The sequence below is a fragment of the Tenebrio molitor genome, chromosome 1, assembly GCF_963966145.1.
Source record: "Tenebrio molitor chromosome 1, icTenMoli1.1, whole genome shotgun sequence".
In the NCBI taxonomy this organism is placed as follows: Eukaryota; Metazoa; Arthropoda; class Insecta; order Coleoptera; family Tenebrionidae; genus Tenebrio; species Tenebrio molitor.
In genome coordinates, this window is record NC_091046.1 from 18,538,444 (window position 1) to 18,559,518 (window position 21,075).

Genomic DNA, 21,075 nt, shown 5'->3' on the forward strand with positions numbered 1-21,075 from the left:
TTTTTCAAGTAAAATTTGTCATTTTCTCAAAAAACTTGTTATGGAAGGTTTTTACCAATTTTTTTCATTCATCGTTTAGCTAGTACAAAGGTCTTTCAGAAAGAGAAGAAAAAAATGAGAGTTGTCATTTTAAAAAATTGGTGATGACGTCATAGCTCAAAAATGGATGACGTTACGAACAAGTGAAGCAACTTCAAATAAGCACTATAAGAAATAAAAATTTACCTGTTTCATCGTTTTTGACAAATGTCATTAGTTTTGAAATTACTGAATTTTTTCCATAAGTAGTTTCCACACTGTATATATATGTAAGTACATTTCGCGACATTCGATCGCGAGATTTGGATATGAATGCTTGACGAAGATTCTGAATCTGAATGACAGCGGTGACAGTTAATATTTGATTTACACTACAAAAAAATTGGTGGAAAAGGTAAAACTTACAAAGCTACCCATGGCTTGCTTGATCGCATCGACCACTCACCAAGATAAAGAATGGAATATATTCACTTTCATTTTGTTCAAACTCTTGAAACTTTAAGAAAATCTAATGATTTTCTTAAAGTTTCAGTATTTATTTAATAATAAATAAGGTGCATAACTTAAAATGGCCACTGTTTATTTTATCTATTATACTTATTTAATTTGACAAAATAATAAATGCATATTTTACATTTAGACATTATTTTTAATGTCTGCTAAACTCTTAATTTGTGTGAATGGATCAATGAACGTAAGTATAGACACAGGGTCATTATAAATTATTGTAGTCCAAGTTGGCGTAAAAACTGAATGTAAAATTATAAGATACATATTTTGAATCAAAATATGTATAATAATAACCATTTGGAGCTTTACACATTCTTTTATAACGTAGGGGATGTAGTGATAAAGAGAACATACATTTTAAACTAATGCGTAAAACCAGTGACAATATTATACTCAGAGAAGCCGCACAAATAGAACAGACTTACCCCGTGGCCTTCATTAGATGAAACTGAGATCTGTTTGTGATTCGTTTTAACCGACACATTTATTCAAAGTAATTATTCCGTTGAACGCAATATAAGCATAATATTATTATACTCATGTCATATCGTAAGGAAATTCCTTAACATTGACACAGAACATAAAACACAAAAAAGTCAAAATGTGGAGGCGAGACGCCGGTAATTATGTTGATAAGCACTGCACTATTACTTGATAGTATTATCCGTAATAGTGTATGTACTCCGGCAAAATTGCCGTGCCGCCGGGTGGAGGTGGGATAGTTGGTTGTTTTTCTTGGTAAAGTAATCATTACTTTGAATTGAACAGCTTTATAATCACTAATAAATGAGTAAAATGAATTCTCACATTATGACTTGTAAAAGAAATTTAGGATTAATGCCATAATAAGCTTTTATTCTATTTTGGTCAATAATCGTCTTTATACGCCCTCAAATGAGGGCATAAATTGGCCTTTATGGCCCGGATTTGTCAAAAATCTGCCACGCAACGGTTGGTTTAATTATTCAAACAATGGTATCAAACATTATTTAATTAAAGAAAATCATAGATTATATACACAGTAACCCAAACATCAAAATAGCTAACTAAATTTGCATGGACACAACTTTTAGTTGATTTCCTTTAAGGAATTCGAAATATTTGTTTGAATCTTTTAGAAATTATAAAATAGAATAAAACGTTGTATGTACCACGGGCATAATTGTCGATTATGGCCTTCGGGAATTTAAAAGCCCTCGTTCCTCGGGCTTTAAACATTCCCTCGTGCCATAATTTCCTGATTATGCCCTTAATACATAAATAACTATTAGAAAAATATGACATATATGTTTGCAAAAATATTTTTCCTGAAAACGTCAAGAAAATCAAAATTCCATGGCTATTTTGACGCTAGAAAGTTGATCTTTTCCTGACCAGTACTGTAAAATGATTACCTGGCTCCTATTACAGTACTAGTACATGTAATAGTTATTTTCATATTAGTAGCGCTGTCAGATTCAGGTATGACGCCCAAATTTCAAGCACGAGGCGTCAGCCAAGTGCTGCAAAACAGGTCGAATACCTGAAAACTGACAGCGCACGAATATTGAATAACATTTTTCGTGTTCGTTTAGGCAAAGTTATATACCACTTTCCCGGTTATGTATCTCAGGAAACGAACACGAAATAGTTATAGGGCATTCATTTTAAACGTTGGGTAAAGTTGTAAACTCAAAACACCATAAATTACGAAAGCGGCAAATTTTCATTGTATCGGTACCGTAAAGTAGGAATTCCTCTGTTCATATAAAACTGATACCACGTCGTACTTTCACCATCTTATCGACGAGCAAAAGAAAGAGACGTTAAAATATCCACAAGTAAAAAAAATTAAAACACATTTTGTGATCAGTGACCAAAAAAATGTAAAGAGATTGTTGATTTTAAATAATGTATTTGACAAATAAGATTACTTAATAAAGAAATAAGAGTAATTAGTAAAGTATCCATTACATGTATCTTTTAAAGTAAGTCAAAAATAAATAATAAAATACGTAAACAAATAAAAAATTAATCGTCATCTGAATCAAATTCACTAGATGATTCACCAGTATTGGCAACAAATATTAATGGTTTCACTTGGTCTTCTAAAAGTTGATCTCGATCCCACCATTCTTTAATTTTTGACCCGAATATATTGAACACAGTTAACAGTTTTAGATTCACTGAGTTTCGGACAAGTGTCAAAGCAGGCAAGTTTTATTACAAAACCCAACATTTAAAATGAATGCACTATATTTATGTGACGCGCTTAGTAAATTAATCTTTACGGGCGCGCTGGCTTTTGTAGGACGAGTGACGAAGGAACGAGTCTCCATAAGCCATGCCTCTGTCAACATCATCTGATAATTCTCTTGACGAAAATAATAGTTTTTTTTTAATTTAAATATCCTCAAGACTCAAGATTTCGTTTACGAACTACCTATTGGAAAATTAATGACAAAGATTTAACTGACGCAGGTCCTTCGAACGCTAATAACGGGCCTTCAAATAAATTTATATTTAGAGCAACCTATGGAAATTCAATTGTTTACAACATTTTTCCAGCGTAGAAAATGACACAAGAAACGTCTGACATTTTAACGAAATAAAATTAGGTTAGAAAATATTTTTAATTTTTGTAGTGCATTCTCCCTATTCCCCCTCCACGAAATATGACAATATGAAATTGGGAAAAAGCTTACTATGTAACCTGTGTAACTCCGGAGAATAATTGGTTACCTACAAAAATTACTTTACACTGTTAACAGAATTAGAATGTCGCCTACGCCTACCCTACATACAGAGTGTCCCAAAAATGGCGGACTAACTACTTACTACCGTATCCAGGATGTTTAAATGTACACGAAAAAAATATGGAAAAAAATTTTCAGACAAAAAAATAAATTATTATTATTTTTATTATTAACGGTAATACAATATAAACAAAGATGTACTCGTACAAATGATGTACGAGTAAGGTAATGACCTTGCAATGTTACCGTAGTGGATTTAAAATATTTTTTTCGATTTCCAAAGCTTCTAAATTCACTATTGTGCAGGATTAGATATTGGTAGTGAGTGTACTTTGTGATAATATGTACGATTAGAGGTAGCTGTCATGACAATTTAATACATATATTTCAAAATAATTTTCCTGTTAAGTGCCACTTTCAAGGACGCCCAATCAGTAAATAAGTCCAATAGAATTTTTTAAACATTTTTCTGACGTTTACGGTAGTCTCTTCTACACCGTAGTACACCGTTAGTCCGCTATTTTTGGGACACCTGTATATATTTATTTGAAGGCCCGATATTAATCTTGAACAGAAATTCGGAAATGTCAATTAGTTTTTCGATGTGAAGACTGCAATAGGGATTTTCAAAACGAAAAGGGCCTTAAAATTCATAGGACCAAGGTTAGTAAAACTGACTAATTTGTATAGTAGGTTGCCTCGTTGCCATTTAAAACAATAGTTTGAATTTTTTCCCCCCGCAAAAGTTACTCGTGACGTCATAATGCACTAAACTTTTACTACAGAGTCTGTCGATCACGCATTAGGTGTTCCCCCACTAGAATAAAACCCAAAAAAACCAATCAATAAACCCCACGGAGCTTATAAACTTTGTTGATTTTACGTCATGAGTTACTTTTCCCCCCGCCCCCCAATTTTCAACGAGGCAACCTACTATACAAATTAGTCAGTTCTACCAACCTTTCATAGGACACGAATTCATGGACTAATGGACCAATCGTTTTGTGAAAATCATTCTCAAAAAATAATAACACAAGGAGGAAAAATGAAGCAATTAATAACACTCCATCTACTTCCATGGATTATGAGAAGCAATTCGGATCTCAAAATAGTCATTCTAGTGGATCTCATTTGTCAAAAACAGAACTCAAGAACAAATATTGGATCAATCCAAATTGTAGCCCATTTAAAACGATTTTGTTTGACATATAATTTATTAAAATCGGATAAAAAATAAGGAAGTTATAGCACCAAAGGTTTTTCATAATACACCCGGTATATCGCCAGAAATGTTTTCTTGCAGTCCAACATTCGTGTTTGTCGCTCAAACACTCGTGTGTCAGGACTGCTCGAAAAAATTTCCGGCAATATATCTATGTACTATGGCGGACAAAAAATTTTGAACGATCAAATTTTGGCATATCAAAAAATGTCATTGTAAGCTGCCCTTTACTGTTATTATGACGTTTATAAATCGAAAAATTTACGGTTTGAAGTAAACGTCTATCAAGTTTATATTTAGTGATACAATGCCAGCCGTATCTGAATTTACTAAAGCCAAAATAGTAACCCTTCACCAGAGAGGTATGTCGTATGGGCAAATTTCGACGAATTTAGGGTTATCGAAGGGCACTATCCATGTCATCTATGATGAAGACATTCCTGATTTTGTGTTGATGCTAAACCTCTAAGAACTAGATACGTATCTCCATTCTACACCACTCGATAGCCTAGGGGCTGCAGAAGTGCAGAGACTTTCGCAATTTCGATGGCAAAGACGAAACGATTAAGATTCATCCACGTTCACCATTCGTGAGCTGACATAGGCACACCAAAATTTTTGTGTTAACCTATGATTGACTATTCTGTCACTGGTGACATGATAAGAAAGGCAAAAATAAAAAATGAGGTTAGTTAACCATAAAGCCAGTTTTACATTTAGATGTCAAAGGAATAACAAGTCGTTCAAAATTTTTTGTCCGCCATAGTATGTCCCTTGGTATATTAATTATATTATATATGACAATTTAATTCATACACTAAAAATCCCATAAGCAGCGATGTTTTTGTCATTATGACAGCGAAAAAAGTTTGCCCTAACTTTTCCAGCGACAAAACGGAACTTTTTATCTGCTCCGCCCACTAAAATTGACCAATCAGAATCAAAGCCAGATTCAATCTGTACTACAACTTTTCATCACATTTGCCACGTAAAAAAGTTAAGGTTAGAATTTTGCTGTCAAGTCCACAATTATTGTTTTAGGTTCTAAAAAATAAAATGTCATTAAGACAATTCGAATGTCAGAAATTTTTACTGTGTAAATCAGATCGTCTTAACAACCTATTTGATTGGTAACTAAGAAAATGAAATGGGCGGGGCAGATAAAATGTTACGTTGTCCTTAGTATAGTAGGTCTGCATCATAGTGATTTACGTATTCATTCAATTGTCTTACCGCATTACGCTCAAGCTTTTTTTTTGGGTCCAAGTAACTTAACATTTATAATTCGAGTTTTGTTGTCTGGCAATTAAACTCAAAAAACTGCCAGAAAAAATTATACGTACTACGGACTCGTAATTTTTTCAGAGGCAGTTTGTCCACATGACTTGGAGGCTTTAAAGAGGTACTCGGACGCTACGCATCCTCGTACTCTTCAATATGCCTTCGCGTCATGTAAACGATCACTTTCATGACTTATGATGTAATTAATTATTATTAATCCAGCTAATAATTGTTACTATTACTTATGTAATTTATAATATAAAATAAACTGCAATAAATTACTTTTATCCAATTAATAATTGAAGTTTTATCCACACTTATGAACCGTATAAAGTAACACTTTATCTACTAGTGGAATAATGAAATCACTTTATTCCACTAGTGGAATAATGAAAAAATACAATCTTAAATCAATCGCATTCTATTTATTATTAATATTGACATTAATATTTACTTTAATAGACATTTCGTTTTTTGTTTGATCATATTTCACTTCGTTTCCATTAATAAGAAGCTTGTAGTTCCAGAACGAATAGTAGTTGTAGGAACAATTGACGTCTCTAGTACGGAACGACTAGTACCAGGAGAACCTTGGATTTTCCTTGAGATATCAAGCTTATTAGATACAGAATCTTCGATATAAGTTTCTGCTATGGCGGAGCTCCTCCACCCACCATGTCGTTTAATTGTTGTAATATTAGCACCTCCATTGGCCAGTAAAGTTGTTGAAGTGCGCTTCATACAATGGCCGGTATAAGCTTCTGCGTTCGCCAGATTCAAAAACGAAGCGACTATTGAAGGAACTTTCGATAAAGTGTTAATTCCAACAGGTTGCGATGTACATTTTTGCTTAACGTATCGTAAAAAGAATCTCTGAATGGATAACTTCTTCGGACGTAAGGACATGTATTTCCTACACTTCTCCACAGTGTTGATAGAAAATCCTTCTTCTAGAATTGTGAATTTTCGTGAAACGCTCATCTTGGTATCTGGTATCGAAACAATCAGGCCCCTGTCTTCTACATCACTGATTTTCAAATTTGTCAGCTCACAGCATCGACAGGCACCAGACACCCCCATTATTAATGCAACCTAACCATAACAAAATTTATTATCTACAATGTCTATGTAATGACAGAGATTACCTTGATCATCAAATATTCTTTATCGCAAGCCCTTGTCAAAAACTCTTCCACGTGTGTTCTTTCCAATACTTCAGCTTTCTTCGGCCTGTATCCTCTTGACTGATTTTTCAGATAGGCCATGAGCTTACTATATTTGCCAATGTCTATATTTTTATAGACCTTTATAGCGGCCTTCAGCATCGAGTACTTCGACCACATTGATGAAATTGCATACCTCTTCTTCAAATTTAAGAAATACGATAGCAGAACTTCCTCATTTATTGTCATTACCCCCCGTTCTTCTTTCCAATCATTAAATTCTGAAAATACTTTTTCATAATGTTCCCTGGACTTCGCAGGCAATAACTGGCGAGTCGCTTCTTCAGCTTCCTCAAGAATTGTCTCAGGAACAGGATCACTTTCTTCCATTTTCACCAACTTGCACAGCGTTTTGTACAAATAGAGTCGATAAACAATCAAAAATAAATAGCGACTATTCAACACCTCCCATGTTTTTTAGTTAATTTCAATGATTTTTGAGGTGACATCCGCTGTCAGAGTGTAATGAATGTCAAATCATTTTTTGATGACATGAGATGAAATTTTGGCGATTCTGATTTTAAATCGCTGTAATTGTGGATAAAACGTTATATTGCATTCGTGTTTTAGTCGCATTTTATCCACTTGAGAATATTAAACGCTCGTGCGTTCGCACTCGCGGTTAAAAATTCTTGCGTGGATAAAATGCTATCTAAAACACTTATACAATAAATAACTATTAAAGCGTTAATTTTTGTTCAGACAGAAAAAGAAAAACAAAACGTGCATATGTTTAGATGAACTTAGAAAGTTTGATAATAAAATTCTTATTATTTAACTGCAGCCATTATAACTATGTATTTTTTGACGTTAATTTAAAAATTTTGCCCGAGTCCTGATACATGTACTCACGGCAAACACTTGTTGTCTTAATATATTAAAACAACCGAGCCCTGCGGAACACCGGACTCCTGCTTAAAAGTTTTAGATTCATACCCATTCACTCTCACGTACATAAATCGATCGCTTAAATAAGACCTTATTAGTTCCACGAGACTATCCGAAAAACAATTTAATCAACAAAAGACCTTGATCAATTAATAAAGCACCAGCTCATTTTCTAACTTTTCCTTATAAGATTTTGTTAGATAAACAATGATGAGTTCCAAGTAATAATATGTACGATATATTGAATAGGACCAGCAATATTTTGAACAATATACACCACCGCCGCCGCCACACCGCTACCATTAAAATATGAGAATAAGTGACACATAATTTCGTTTGTACTTTATCCTGAAATTTCACCAGCACATTTGAGTGAAATTGAGTAGAATATATTTGCAAAATATTAGGTATATACAATAATAAATAAATAGACTTTGACTTGATTTACAAAATTAATTTACAATTCAAAATAAGTTCATTATTTGGGAATATTTCACTGAAATTAAATGGAAGTTAAACGACCCTCAACATTTTCCACACATTTAACTGAAATTGGAAAGATAATAATAATTTATAATAATTAGAGGCAAACTAATTAAAAATAGATAAAGCACATAATTTAATGTTACAGAGAATTCAATAATAACGTTCGTATCTATTACGAGTATCTTTGTTCACCTACTATTTTTAATAAATACATGTTCTCAGTCGAGAATTGAAACTGTATTCCGATTAAAAGCTAAATCTTAAAATTGAATTCAATAAAAAGGGTAGACAGTAATTTGTATGTATGGTCAAGAGCGGCAGTGAAAAATAAAAACATCGAAAGCATGTGGCCTAGCTTCACGTTATTAGTATTACGCATAATCACAAACTAAGGGCCAGTTTATAGAAAGAGAAATAAATATTTACTTCGAATTAAATTTTAATGTGCGATTAACCCATGAATCCGAAACTTCGATTGGTTCAATCTGGTCACGTGTTCAGTTAATCTGGCATTTGATTACGATTAACTTCGCTTGGCTTAACTGGCCCTTAGTTTCATAAATTAATTTAACATTGAATATTGAATTACAATGCTATGGAACCGTACTTACATTACGATTAATAAATGTAACTACTCGTATGTATATGGAACATTTTTGATCTTACTGATACTGAAACACATGTATGTCTCTATCCGCAACTTCACGACAGTTCACGTTGAACGACCCAAGTTAAGCCATAAGTTTTCAAATCTTTTATTTTTCACAGACGCGCTTCACTATACAGTACGTTCGTAAAGTTCGGAATAAATTCAATAAAACTGTAAGTATTAATTTCTGAGAAAAATCCCTCGAAGAGATCAACTTTATTTTTAAAAACTGCATGTTGTACAGTACGTTATTTATATTGACAGCTTGTCATATCCTAATAAAGACGTCATCAATATTTTTTTTCAATAAAGACCCCTGCTTTTTTATCTTTTTCTGGTAGACCTTCCTATTACTTAAACGACTAGTGAAAAAAAGTGATGCATACCTTACATAAGAATTTTTTTGAGAAAATGATTAATTTTACTTAAAAAATTTAACTTAATTTTTAATTTAAAAATTGTAAGTAATTGACCCCAAACAAAAACAAATAAACATTTAAGGTTAACAATAAAATTTAACGCAAATGTTGAAATTACCTCCCGCCAACTATTTCGGTGTGGCCGGATTGCGGCCATGGTCATACTTACCCTGTACATGGATGGCCGTTTTGCGGCGGATTTGAAATTGTACCTGAAAAGGTAGGGGCCGGATTGCGGCCGGTCGGCGAAATTACTAGGCATCTTTTTATTTAATCCTGAAACGTCTATTACTTAGCATAAAAGCCCTGTTATAAATATCCAGCTTATCAAAACTATGGTTAGTCATATATCGGGTGCTTTTTTTTTATTTCACCTCACAGTAGGCGTTGAAGAGTCGATTGTGGACGCACCACAACGTAAGATTTAAATAGCTAATCCGTGATCCGTAACCTGTAGAGTGCGTTCACAATCGACTCTTCAACGCCTACTATGAGGTGAAAAAAAAAAGATATTAGTTAACCACACAAGTGGGGAAGTGAAGATGGCAGTGATATTTAGTAAACGTGGTGAAGAGTTCATTCTTTTAGAGTCTTTTAAATACATACTCTGAAAAAAGTACTACCTAACAAGGTGTGAACTGGTGTTACACATTGAAGAGCTGCAATGTCAAAATCTATGTAAACGCAAGTCGAAAAGTTTTATCACTTTTTCAGGTGCATTTTAAACGGAAGATTTATAAGTCCATCACCGCAATCCGGCCCTGCCCCTTTTTACCCGAATGCTATCACTGCCGCAATCCGGCCATCACCTTTGCAGGTACATTTTAAATGGGAGATTTAAAAGTTGTCCATCCCCGCAATCCGGCCCTGCCCAACTATTTGGCACTCACCGACACTTTGTGCACTGCGCTCAATAATGTCAGGGCTTATTTGTTCTATTTCAGCGCGAATTCTCTGTCGCAAATTTTCTACATTGTTTGGTCTATTAAAATAAACCTTCGATTGTAACTAAACCCATTGAAAAAAAAAATTTTACTTTAAAAATTAAATTACATTTTTTGAAGTAAAATTTGTCATTTTCTCAAAAAAAATTGTTATGTAAAGTATCAATTTTTCTCATTGATCGTTTAGCTAGTATGAAGGCGTACCAGAAAAATAAGAAAAAAATGGGGGTTGTCATTTAAAAAAATGATTGATGGCGTCATTATTAGGAGATGACAAGCTGTCAACATAAGTAAAGTCTTGAACAATATGCACTTTTTAAAAACAAAGTTGACTGGTTCGAGGATTTTTCTTAGAAATTAATACTTACCGTTTTATCGAATTTATTCCGAACTTTACGAACGCACTGTATGTACATTTTTTTAAAACACCTGGCCAAAACAAGCAGATATAAAAACCAATGTGAACATAAGAAACGTCATGATATATTCGCTAAAATTATACGCATGAATTTAGCTGTTAAATTCAATTTATTAAAGAATACAGAACCACATTATAGTTATAAACCAGAGAGTTGTTTGGAAAATGACAATTACAAATTATATTTTGATCGAACAGTTTTAACTGACATTCATATTCAGCATAACAGATCAGACATTATTATTTTAAATAAACAACAAAAGCAAGCATATCTTTTAGTTATAGCTGTTCCAAATTCACATAATATAACACAGACATATGATACAAAAATTAATAAATATTTAGAGCTTTCCGTTGCTATGAGAAATCTTTGGTGTTTAGAAAAAAATTCCATTTTACTACTTATAATTTCAGCAATGTTGTTGTGTATGTCTGTGAATGTGAGATGGAATGGGCGTGGGTGGCCGGGAAAAGTGCCCCGGAGCCCCGTCGTATCACCTGAAAGGAACAAGGAAAATGAATTGAAAAACGGCCGACCGAAAGGTACCGTAAAAGCCGTATGGCAAAAAACGGGAATGGCAAATTTAAAAAAAAAAAAAAATCAGCAACGGGAATAGTACCGTAATCTCTTTTTAAAAATTTAAAAATTCTGGATTTAGGGAACACATTGGTAGTTGAAATTCAAATAACATATACTCATGTCATATCGTGAGGAAGTTCCTTAACATTGACACAGAACATAATAAAACACAACAAAGTCAAAATGTGGAGGCGAGACGCCGGCAATTATGTTGATTAGCACTGCACTATTACTTGATAGTAATATCCCTAATAGTGTATGTACTCCGGCAAAATTGCCGTGCCGCCGGATGGTGGAGGTTTAGTATATTAAAGTAATTTATTGTATAGTATTATAATTTTTCTATCTTTAATTCATGTGACTAGTAAGCCTTTTAATCAGTATCATTATCTTGATGAAACACCACACCTCATGTAAAGTTTTCACATCTTTTTTTCTATGTAGCATCTCGTATTTAAAAACTAATTAGGGTAATACATAATACTTTTCTCTTATATGATTCATCCAGCGGGAGATTTGAAGATTTTAAATTGTACACCTGTAACCCAAGACTACAAAATGCACTAGAATACATTAATTAGAGCATAATTTCAGGGCAAAAAATTTTACTGTTTGAAAGTAAATAAATAATTTATGCTAGGTAGAACTTTCTTTGCGTAGAATTGTGTAATTTTTGTGCCAACCAATCCCTCGATGGACAAACTATATATGTTACGGGAATAGTGCGTAGGGGGGCAAATGTGCACATTTACCGACAAACGTTCATAATGACCGGTTTCGATGGTAAATGTGCATAGCTATCTTTTTCAGTCGTCCTTTTCGTACATTCACCTTTCAAACATGGATGGTGTGCACATTTATCAGAGGCGGGTGGTGAATGTGGATATAAGTTTACTACGACTCAAGCCAACGCAGAACCCATAGACAAATGAACACACTAAACGAATGACCGGTAAATGTGATTTCCCGCTGGTGACAATGTGAGGTTAGGTCAAGGTTGAAACGATAACAGTGCAATTGATGGGTGTTTTAGTTTTAATAACAATGAGGGACAAATTTAACGTGCAACTGAGTGCAATAATAAGTGCTAAGAAACAAAATTATGGTTATTATAACACTAAGGAAAAGTTACAAAACTAAAAAATTATAATCAAGAGCAAGCAACTTTGAAAGTTAAAGTTACTAGTTACCTTTAATACAAAAAGAAAATTGAATTTTCATGGATTGCTTAGATGCACATTTATATGAAATTGATTGTATTCACATCTTGGTAATAAAATAATAATAATCTTTATTTTAGTAAACTTGATATGAAACACATTTTATCACCATAATGTCAATCGAATTTTACCGCGACAGAAAAAAAAAATAAAGCATGTGCTTATAGAACAGAGCATGTTGGCACTAATCATTGAAGGATAGTACTGGACAGAATTAATTATAATTTTTTAAAATCTATTCAAATTGATGCTTATATTGCGGGCCATAATTTTTCAGTTACTCTTTCAACTTTTGTAATAAGAAAAGTTTAATTACATAAATACCGCTCGTAAATTAGATTTTTCTGATAAGTACAAAACATAAATTGAGTTTATTCTGCTTTGATTTGATTTAAAACTTTTTCCATTGTAGTTAATTCAGTTGTTAAATATTGCTTTTATACAAGCTCTAAATCGGTGGGTTAAGATGTACACAAAATTAAAATAATATGTATTTATACCGGGTATCAACCACCATACCTGGCCATAGGCACATTACACATATTAAAATAATATATGAGTTGCTATGAAATAATTTTCGTATCCCGGCGGCACGGCAATTTTGCCGGAGTACATACACTATTACGGATATTACTATCAAGTAATAGTGCAGTGCTTATCAACATAATTACCGGCGTCTCGCCTCCGCATTTTAACTTTGTTGTGTATTATGTTCTGTGTCAATGTTAAGGAACTTCCTCACGATGTGACATGAGTATAATAATATACCTTTTTGAATTTCAACTACCAATGTGTTATCTAAATCCAGAATTTTTAAATTTTTAAAAAGAGATTGCGGTACTATTCCCGTTGCTGAAATTACAAGTGGTAAAATCGAAATTTTTTCTAAACACCAAAGATTTCTCATAGCAACGGAGAGCTCTAAATATTTATTAATTTTTGTGTTATATGTCTGTGTTATATTATGTGAATTTGGAACAGCTATATCTAAAAGATATGCTTGCTTTTGTTATTTATTTAAAATTATAATGTCTGGTCTGTTATGCTTAATATGAATTAAAGTTAGTTAAAATTGTTCTATCAAAATATCACTTGTAACTGTCATTTTCCAAACAACTTTCTGGTGTATGACTATAATGTGGTTGTGTATTCTTTAATAAATTGAATTTAACAGCTAAATTCATGTGTATAATTTTAGCGAATAAATCGTGACGTTTTTTATATTCGCTTTGAGCCAAAACGGTGCAAGAAGAAATGATGTGTTCAATTGTTTCCCCTTCAGTTCCGCAAATCCTACATTTATCAATTATCGATTGTAAACCGCATATGTGTTTTTTATAATTTCTTGTATTTATAACACGATCTTGTATTGCAAATATAAAACCCTCCGTCTCAGGGTGAATATTTGATTTCTTAAGACATGCATGAGAGACCTGAATATTAACTTCTGGTTGTTCCAGTTCTTTAAAGTATCTCCCATGTAAAGACTTCTGTTTTATATTTGCTATTGTGTCAGGTATATTTGGCTTAACAATGTCTGAAATTATATTATCACTTAAATTTAAAGGTGTGTAGCCTTTATCGGCTGAAACCAAAGCATTAAAAAAGGTGTTATCACGAGCTCTATTGAAATATATTATTGTGTAATGTCATATTGACAGCTATAATTATTATCATTATGCCATCAGGAAACTTTTGATGTAGGTAACGTAGAAAGTAGAAATCCTTTTGAAATTTGGAAAAGGGAAGAACGATCACAGAGCAGTATTATGCTCAATTATTGGGCAAATTTGACGAAACAATAATATGTTTCATAGCAACTCATATGTTATTTTAATATGTGTAATGTGCTTATGGCCAGGTTTGGTGGTTGATACCCGGTATAAATAGATACATTTAATTGTTGTGACGATGGAAAACCAGCATTCGCAGATATTCTAGATTACTCCTTCTAAGTTAAAAAATGATGTTGCTGCCGACGCTTAAGAGTGGCAACCACTCATACGTTACACGTCTTACATTCTACATTTTTTATTATGTAATTTTAACTAACGCAACAACAGTATATTACCGACAGGCTGAAAATGTTTCATTACTGCCGAGGGCTGGTTAGATGACCAGAGCGTGAACCGTCGCAGTCAGTTTAAGCGCGAGGCAGGAATAAAACATTTCGTAGAGGCATATACAGGGTGAAATTGAAATGCATCATAATATGTAAACCTTGTTCATGTTGAGTTGAACATTTCAAGGTCAAATTATTTAATTTTTTGGCTCTGTAATTATGTTTTGTAAATAGTGACATGCAGCTAACCAACATAATGCGATTTAGCAATGCTTAATCCAACTAAAATTAGTATATTAAATAGAGTTGGCTCCATCCTGGTTCCTAGGGGCGTTTTTCGATGATAATTGGCTGCACTTTTATTGTCAAAATTATCATTATCTGCGTTGAAATAAAATTGCTCATTAACAAATGTTTCTAGAGTGAAAATAAAAGATAAATATTATGTTAACTATTTAAATTTGCTTGAATTACCTTCACAAATTTTGTGAAAACCAGGTTGCCAACTCAAATCTAACTCTCAAACACTCCCCTAGGAACCACGATCGAGCCTACTTTTTCTTATACTGGGTGCCCTAAAATTCGCGGAACAACTCAATGAAGCAATGTCAATTCATGTTAAAAAATAACCAGAAAAATAATTAAAAAAATTCTATACCGCTTAGATTTGAAGATATGGGGGCCCAAAAGGTGCAGCTTTGATCTCATTTATTTTAAATAATAAAAAAGATTTTGACTATTTGTCTTTTACTAGCCAGTGGCCTAATAATTTTGAACGATTGTGATCAGGTTTGCAATTATTTTCTTCATTATTTTCAGCATTTCCAAGTAGCTATTTTATGTCCGTTTCACCTCAAATAACCTACGGCAACATGGCTTTGATTTTTCTCTCATTTCCATGAATACAACAAAAATGAAATATTTGCAGGATATGGGTGTGTATGGGATACATAGAATGTTTTTAAATGTTGCCACATTTAATGTAACGAATAGGTCCATATCTTCTACAAAAAAAGAAATTGATTTTTTAAAACATTTTTACCTGATATTTTAATGACTATTTAACAACGTACTGCGAAGTTGTTCCGCGAATTTTAGGGTACCCAGTATACGTTTTAATTTTATCTTTAAATATTTTTGAGCTTTTCGTTACAAAAAATATTTTGTGGGAAGAAATTTTCCGCGTTCACGTTCGTGCTCACGCGGGAAATTTCTCTTCCTGCATGCGTTAGGTAAATAAGTACCTAACTATTTTTAAGACTTTGCCCAAATAAACACGAAAAACGTTTTTCAACATTAGTGGGCTGTCACTTTTCACGTATTCGGTCTGTTTTGCATCAGTCAGCTAACGCCTCGTGCTTCAAATTTCGCTCTCATACCTGAAAAGTGATCTAACAGCGTGCGTACTCATACGAACATAGTTATTTAGGTATGTACAGTTGGTTGCAAAAAAAAAAGGAACTGTCAGAATAAAATTGACACATTTTTACAATTTTTCCATAGTGTGAAACCTTCTTACGAGAGATAGGTTAGAATTAACGTCAAAATTCAATGACATTTTTAAAAAGAATTTGATAGGTATTGTCAAGTATACAATTAATTAACAAATGGACAAAACCTACCATTCTACCATTAATACAGTTGTTTTTCTTTTGCTTTTCTCCTTTTGTCAATTGTGTTTCACAATTTCTCAATTTATTTTCCCATTTATTTTGCTAGTAAGGGATGATTTGTAGAACAAATTCCTTTTTTGTCAAATGTAATTAATTATTTGTCAATTGACTTTCCCATTGTGACAATGAAAATCAATTAAATTGGTCATTTGACAAATTGTGAAACACAACTGACGAAAGAAGAAAAGCAAAAGAAAAACACCGTAATATGTATATTGAATTGTTATCGGAACTATGTATTGTTGCGGAATTAAAATTTCGGGCAGTATTTTTCTGTCACTTCAACAAAAAGCTCTGTAAAGCACCTTCTACTGTCATCATGGCTGACATTCAAAAATAAAATTTTTCTGTGTCAGGCACCCAGTCAATTTTGAATTTTGAGTTTTCAGTTAATTAATTGCACTGAGTGTAATTAAATCACTGCTTCGATATGTTGCCTACCCGTTATTATGCCACAAATGACAATTTTTGAATGCCAAAAAGACAAAAACATGACAAGAGTAAAAAATTAGGTTATTAATGTAAAGGTTGTTTTAGAGTTTTTATCATGACATTAACAATAGTGCCCGAAATTTTAATTCCGCAACTGTATGTAGTATGCCGATCAAAAAATGTTGGCCGTCATTGTCAGTCAATTCAAAAAAAAAATTGTAATCCATACTTTATTGTCATCATGATTACCGTCTTGATTATGAACGTTATTTTTTGGGTGGTAAATTTCAAAACTCAAAATTATTTTGTCATTTCTACTACACAGAACGTTTACCTCAGGTTATCTATGTACGATTGCTCTTATTTTGTTTATTCATGTCGGATTTTTGGAATATCTGAGCTTCAAACAGTTTAAATTGATTGTCAAAATGACAAGAATCGAAAGTGGGGTTACGATTCCTTAAGGTTTATTTACACTTTACTTGAATGTCAAGAAAGTGACGGCCAAAATTTTTTGGATCGGATAGCAAAAAAAAAACCTCACATTTTTGATTGAGTGTCGAAAGCAAAACCATGTACAGTTTTTTTTTTGCTAGTCGATTGATTGCTCTAATTTTGTTCATTCATGGGATTGTTGTTACTTAGAAACCTGTAACAAAACCCGTGCTGATAGCTGTATTTTAAGCAATTTTCACAAATTTGACAAACATACAAAATGTCAGTAATACGTTTTCTTGGAAACGATTTATTAATTTTATCCCCCTTTACAGTATCTCTCAATAGATCTACGCTTTTTTTTAATAGAAGTGTACTGTCGCGAGCAATAAATTTTGGTCGTCAATGTCATTCTTTGACGCAAAGGAAAATTCTCCATTGTAAAACGGTCGTAAACATCATATAACCTATCATCATGTTGAATGGCATTAATTGTCATTTTTTTCTCATTTTTCGACACTTTGTTGACGTGGGCATAATCAGCCAGGGAAACATTTTTAATTTGTGACAATCTAACCAACTTTTGAAATGACGACCAGTACTATGAAATTTTTGCCGCTTTCTTGTGAACTGTGAATTTTTGTCGCTGTCACTTTTTTAGATGAAAAGTGCGCTGATGAGGATTTTATTTATTTTTTTTTTTTAAATTAATGATTGAATCCAAAAATATTGTTATATTTTGCAACCAATTCTAAATACATATATTGAGTGTTTTGCACCCAATTTAACTCCTGTGTGTAGGTAGGACTATACTAATTTATATAACCCTGTAGTATAGGAATAGAAAATAGTAATTTATTATACGAGTTTTATAAGATACCATTTTGTCGCACGCGTTTTTTAGCACATGAACAGTGCAGTGAGGAGTGCTATAAAGCAAACAAGTGCGACAAAATGGCTTATAAAACGAATGTAATACAATGTTTTTTCTAATTTACCCCTCTTATAAATTTTAAATTAAAAAAAAGTTGAAAACACAATGCTAGGAAAATTATATTTGCCAAATATAAAGGGCTTGTGACACTGGTAACTAGACGAACAATTATTGCAAGTTTTGAATTTAAAGTGTCGTGAAGGGCAGTGATTCATATAATTATAATATCTACAGTGAGTATGGATTGAATTCCTTAAAAATTAAACAAATTTGTTTTCAAAAAAATCTTTAGACAGGTCAGTTTTAGTTTATAAATGGAAACCGCCTATTTTTTTTCTTGATTCTGATAGCCCTTTCAATTGTCTAAATTACAGTATAAAAATTGTGTTATCTTACATAAGGAAATTTTTGAGAAAAAAAAAAAAATTTGGAAAATAGCTATTTATGCAACGAGTTGCACAATGAGCGTCTTTTTTGCACTAGACATGATAATTGTGTAATAATGTCGTGTGCAAAAAAATAGCCATTTTGCTACGTGTTTCATACAATATTTTTTCAAATTTAGTTACGAAAAGCACACATTCCAATTAAAATCCTGTTTAAATCTGCTATTTCAATAATTTTCCGGGATAATACTTAATACTAATGCCACTTTTTAACACTAGTGATAATAGAATGTCACTTTTTGTCTTTTTTGACTAGTTATGAAATTAAGCACGTTTGACAATTAAAATGAGATATCACAATGGTTGCTATTCGTAACTGAATTAGAAAAAATTAATTTTATAACGAACAAAAACAAGTCAAAAAATCAAGTAGGTAAATCAAACAGTTAAATGTTACTGTCAATTTCATTAATATGTGTTATTTATTTTACAAAACGTTTTCGAAAATGACTCATTTAACAGAAACACAACGTATAGAAATTTTAATTTTGATTAGGTGCGGGGATAAAACTAGATAAAACTAAAACAAGGGGATTTCTTCATAAACTTGCTTATTGTCAACAAGCTGGGGGATGGCAATTCGAACATTTAATTCCATAATTTTAAGTACTTACTAACACAGTTTTTGACTTGGTTTTGTTCGTTATAAAATGTATTTTTTCCACATTTGTTATTTTTTTCCTCAAAAATTTCCCTATGTAAGGTAACAAAATTTTTATACTGGAATTTAGACAATTAAAAGGCTATCAGAATCAAGAAAGAAAATAGGAGGTTTCCATTTAAAAAAACTATCGATGACGTCATAACTCGAAAACAAATGACTGCTTAGAATTTTATTTTGTATTAAAAAATGTATTTTTATAAACTAAAATTAACCTGTCCAAAGATTTTTTTGAAAAAAAATTTGTTTAATTTTTAATGAATTTATTCCATACTTTTGCCGCTCACTGTATACCTAGTTATATGCTCACTGTGAATCGCTACCAACATTAAAAATTTAAGTAAATGTTTTTGAAACCGGTATCGAAAAGAACTTCTTTTCGAAACCCCTTTGAGTGTTATACGGACTGTGTTTAAAGGTGCAAAATAGAAAAATTATAACATATACAGGGTGATCCATTTTTTTTTATAATGCTATAGCAATTTTATTTCTTGTCCGATTTTAGCTGCGATTTTGCGTACTTTCAAGGACATTAAAAATGACAAACGTTGGCTGGTATAGCCAATAGATATAATTAAATTCCCTAAATTAAGTAAAATTTTATGTTTACAAACCTAAATCAACAGGTCGTGGTTCTTTGATTAAACAATAGACTTTAGGTTAGGTAAGTTTGACAACATAAAATGTTGCTGATATTTTAGAACACCATAATATTGTCTGTCTTATCCTCTGCACGGTGCTCTTCGCAATGTTTATAATACTGAGCTACCCTCCGGATCTTTTCTAATTTGGAAAGAATGAGCACTTTCGCATTTTCGGTTAGATTCGGAATTTGTTTGTCAAAATTGACATTGATCATTGACAAAAAATGTAAGTGCATTTCACACTGTAGAAAATTAGGTGTACTCTATAATTTTGAAATTAACTGTGCATAATTAAACAAATAACGATACCGATGTAGGTACATAACATATAAGTCCTTATTAACAGATTTAGATCGTAGATTTTTTGTTAACTGGGGCAGTACATCACCAATTAATAAATATAGTCTATTTTTTAATCAAAGAAGCACAACACCGCAATTTACACCCAAAATAGAGCTGACAACAGTGTACACTTTTGAGCTAGGGTGAAAAATCTCATCATATAAAAATTGAGGTTATTAGAGATATTAGTAGCGCAGCAATTTAATAAAGTTAATAACAACTAAAAACAACCAATTTGACAGTTTTATAAATGTCTTACTTTGCGAGACATTTTTAATAACACGTTTAAATTTTAGCTGCGAGTTTGCGTACTTTCAAGGACATTAAAAATGACAGGCGTTGGCAGAAATAGCCAATAGATATCATTAAATTCCCTAACTTTAGTAAAATTTTATATTTGCAAACCTAAATCAACAGGTCGTGGTTCTTTGATTAAAAAACAGACTTTATTTATGGTAATGTTAGTGAAATTTAGGTATGTACAATTCGAGAGACGGTATTTCGGGCATCACTGTCAATATACCGTCAAAAAATGTAAAATAGGCTTTACATTATTAACGTCAATTTTACCGTTTGCGACGATTTTGATTGACATGCGATTGACGTGAACAGAAAATAAATTTCAAAATTTGACTTTTGAATGTCACGTTGACAATAAAGAGTGATTTACATCGCAATTTTTTGAAGTGACAGAAAAATGATGCCCCAAATCAGTTCATATTAAATTTCATAACCCGCTGCTTACACACAGGGTGATCCAATTTTTTTTTAAATGCTCTAGCAACTTTATTTCTTGTTCAATTTCAATAAGTGATATATCAAATGAAAAGGG

General features: G+C 32.3%; 2 protein-coding genes across 5 annotated transcripts in view; one reads left to right on the top strand and one right to left on the bottom strand.

Moving 5' to 3' along the window:
* LOC138128952 (ras-related protein Rap-1) overlaps positions 1–21,075 on the top strand; it is a 79,993-nt gene that overhangs the window by 28,805 nt on the left and 30,113 nt on the right. The window lies entirely within an intron of this gene.
* On the bottom strand, positions 6,262–7,680 carry LOC138141384 (uncharacterized). The gene is made up of 2 exons (XM_069062104.1): positions 6,933–7,680; positions 6,262–6,879 (listed from the first exon to the last, which is right to left on the bottom strand). Exons 1-2 carry the CDS (start codon positions 7,338–7,340, stop codon positions 6,277–6,279), a joined length of 1,011 nt encoding a protein of 336 aa, XP_068918205.1. The 5' UTR covers positions 7,341–7,680; the 3' UTR covers positions 6,262–6,276.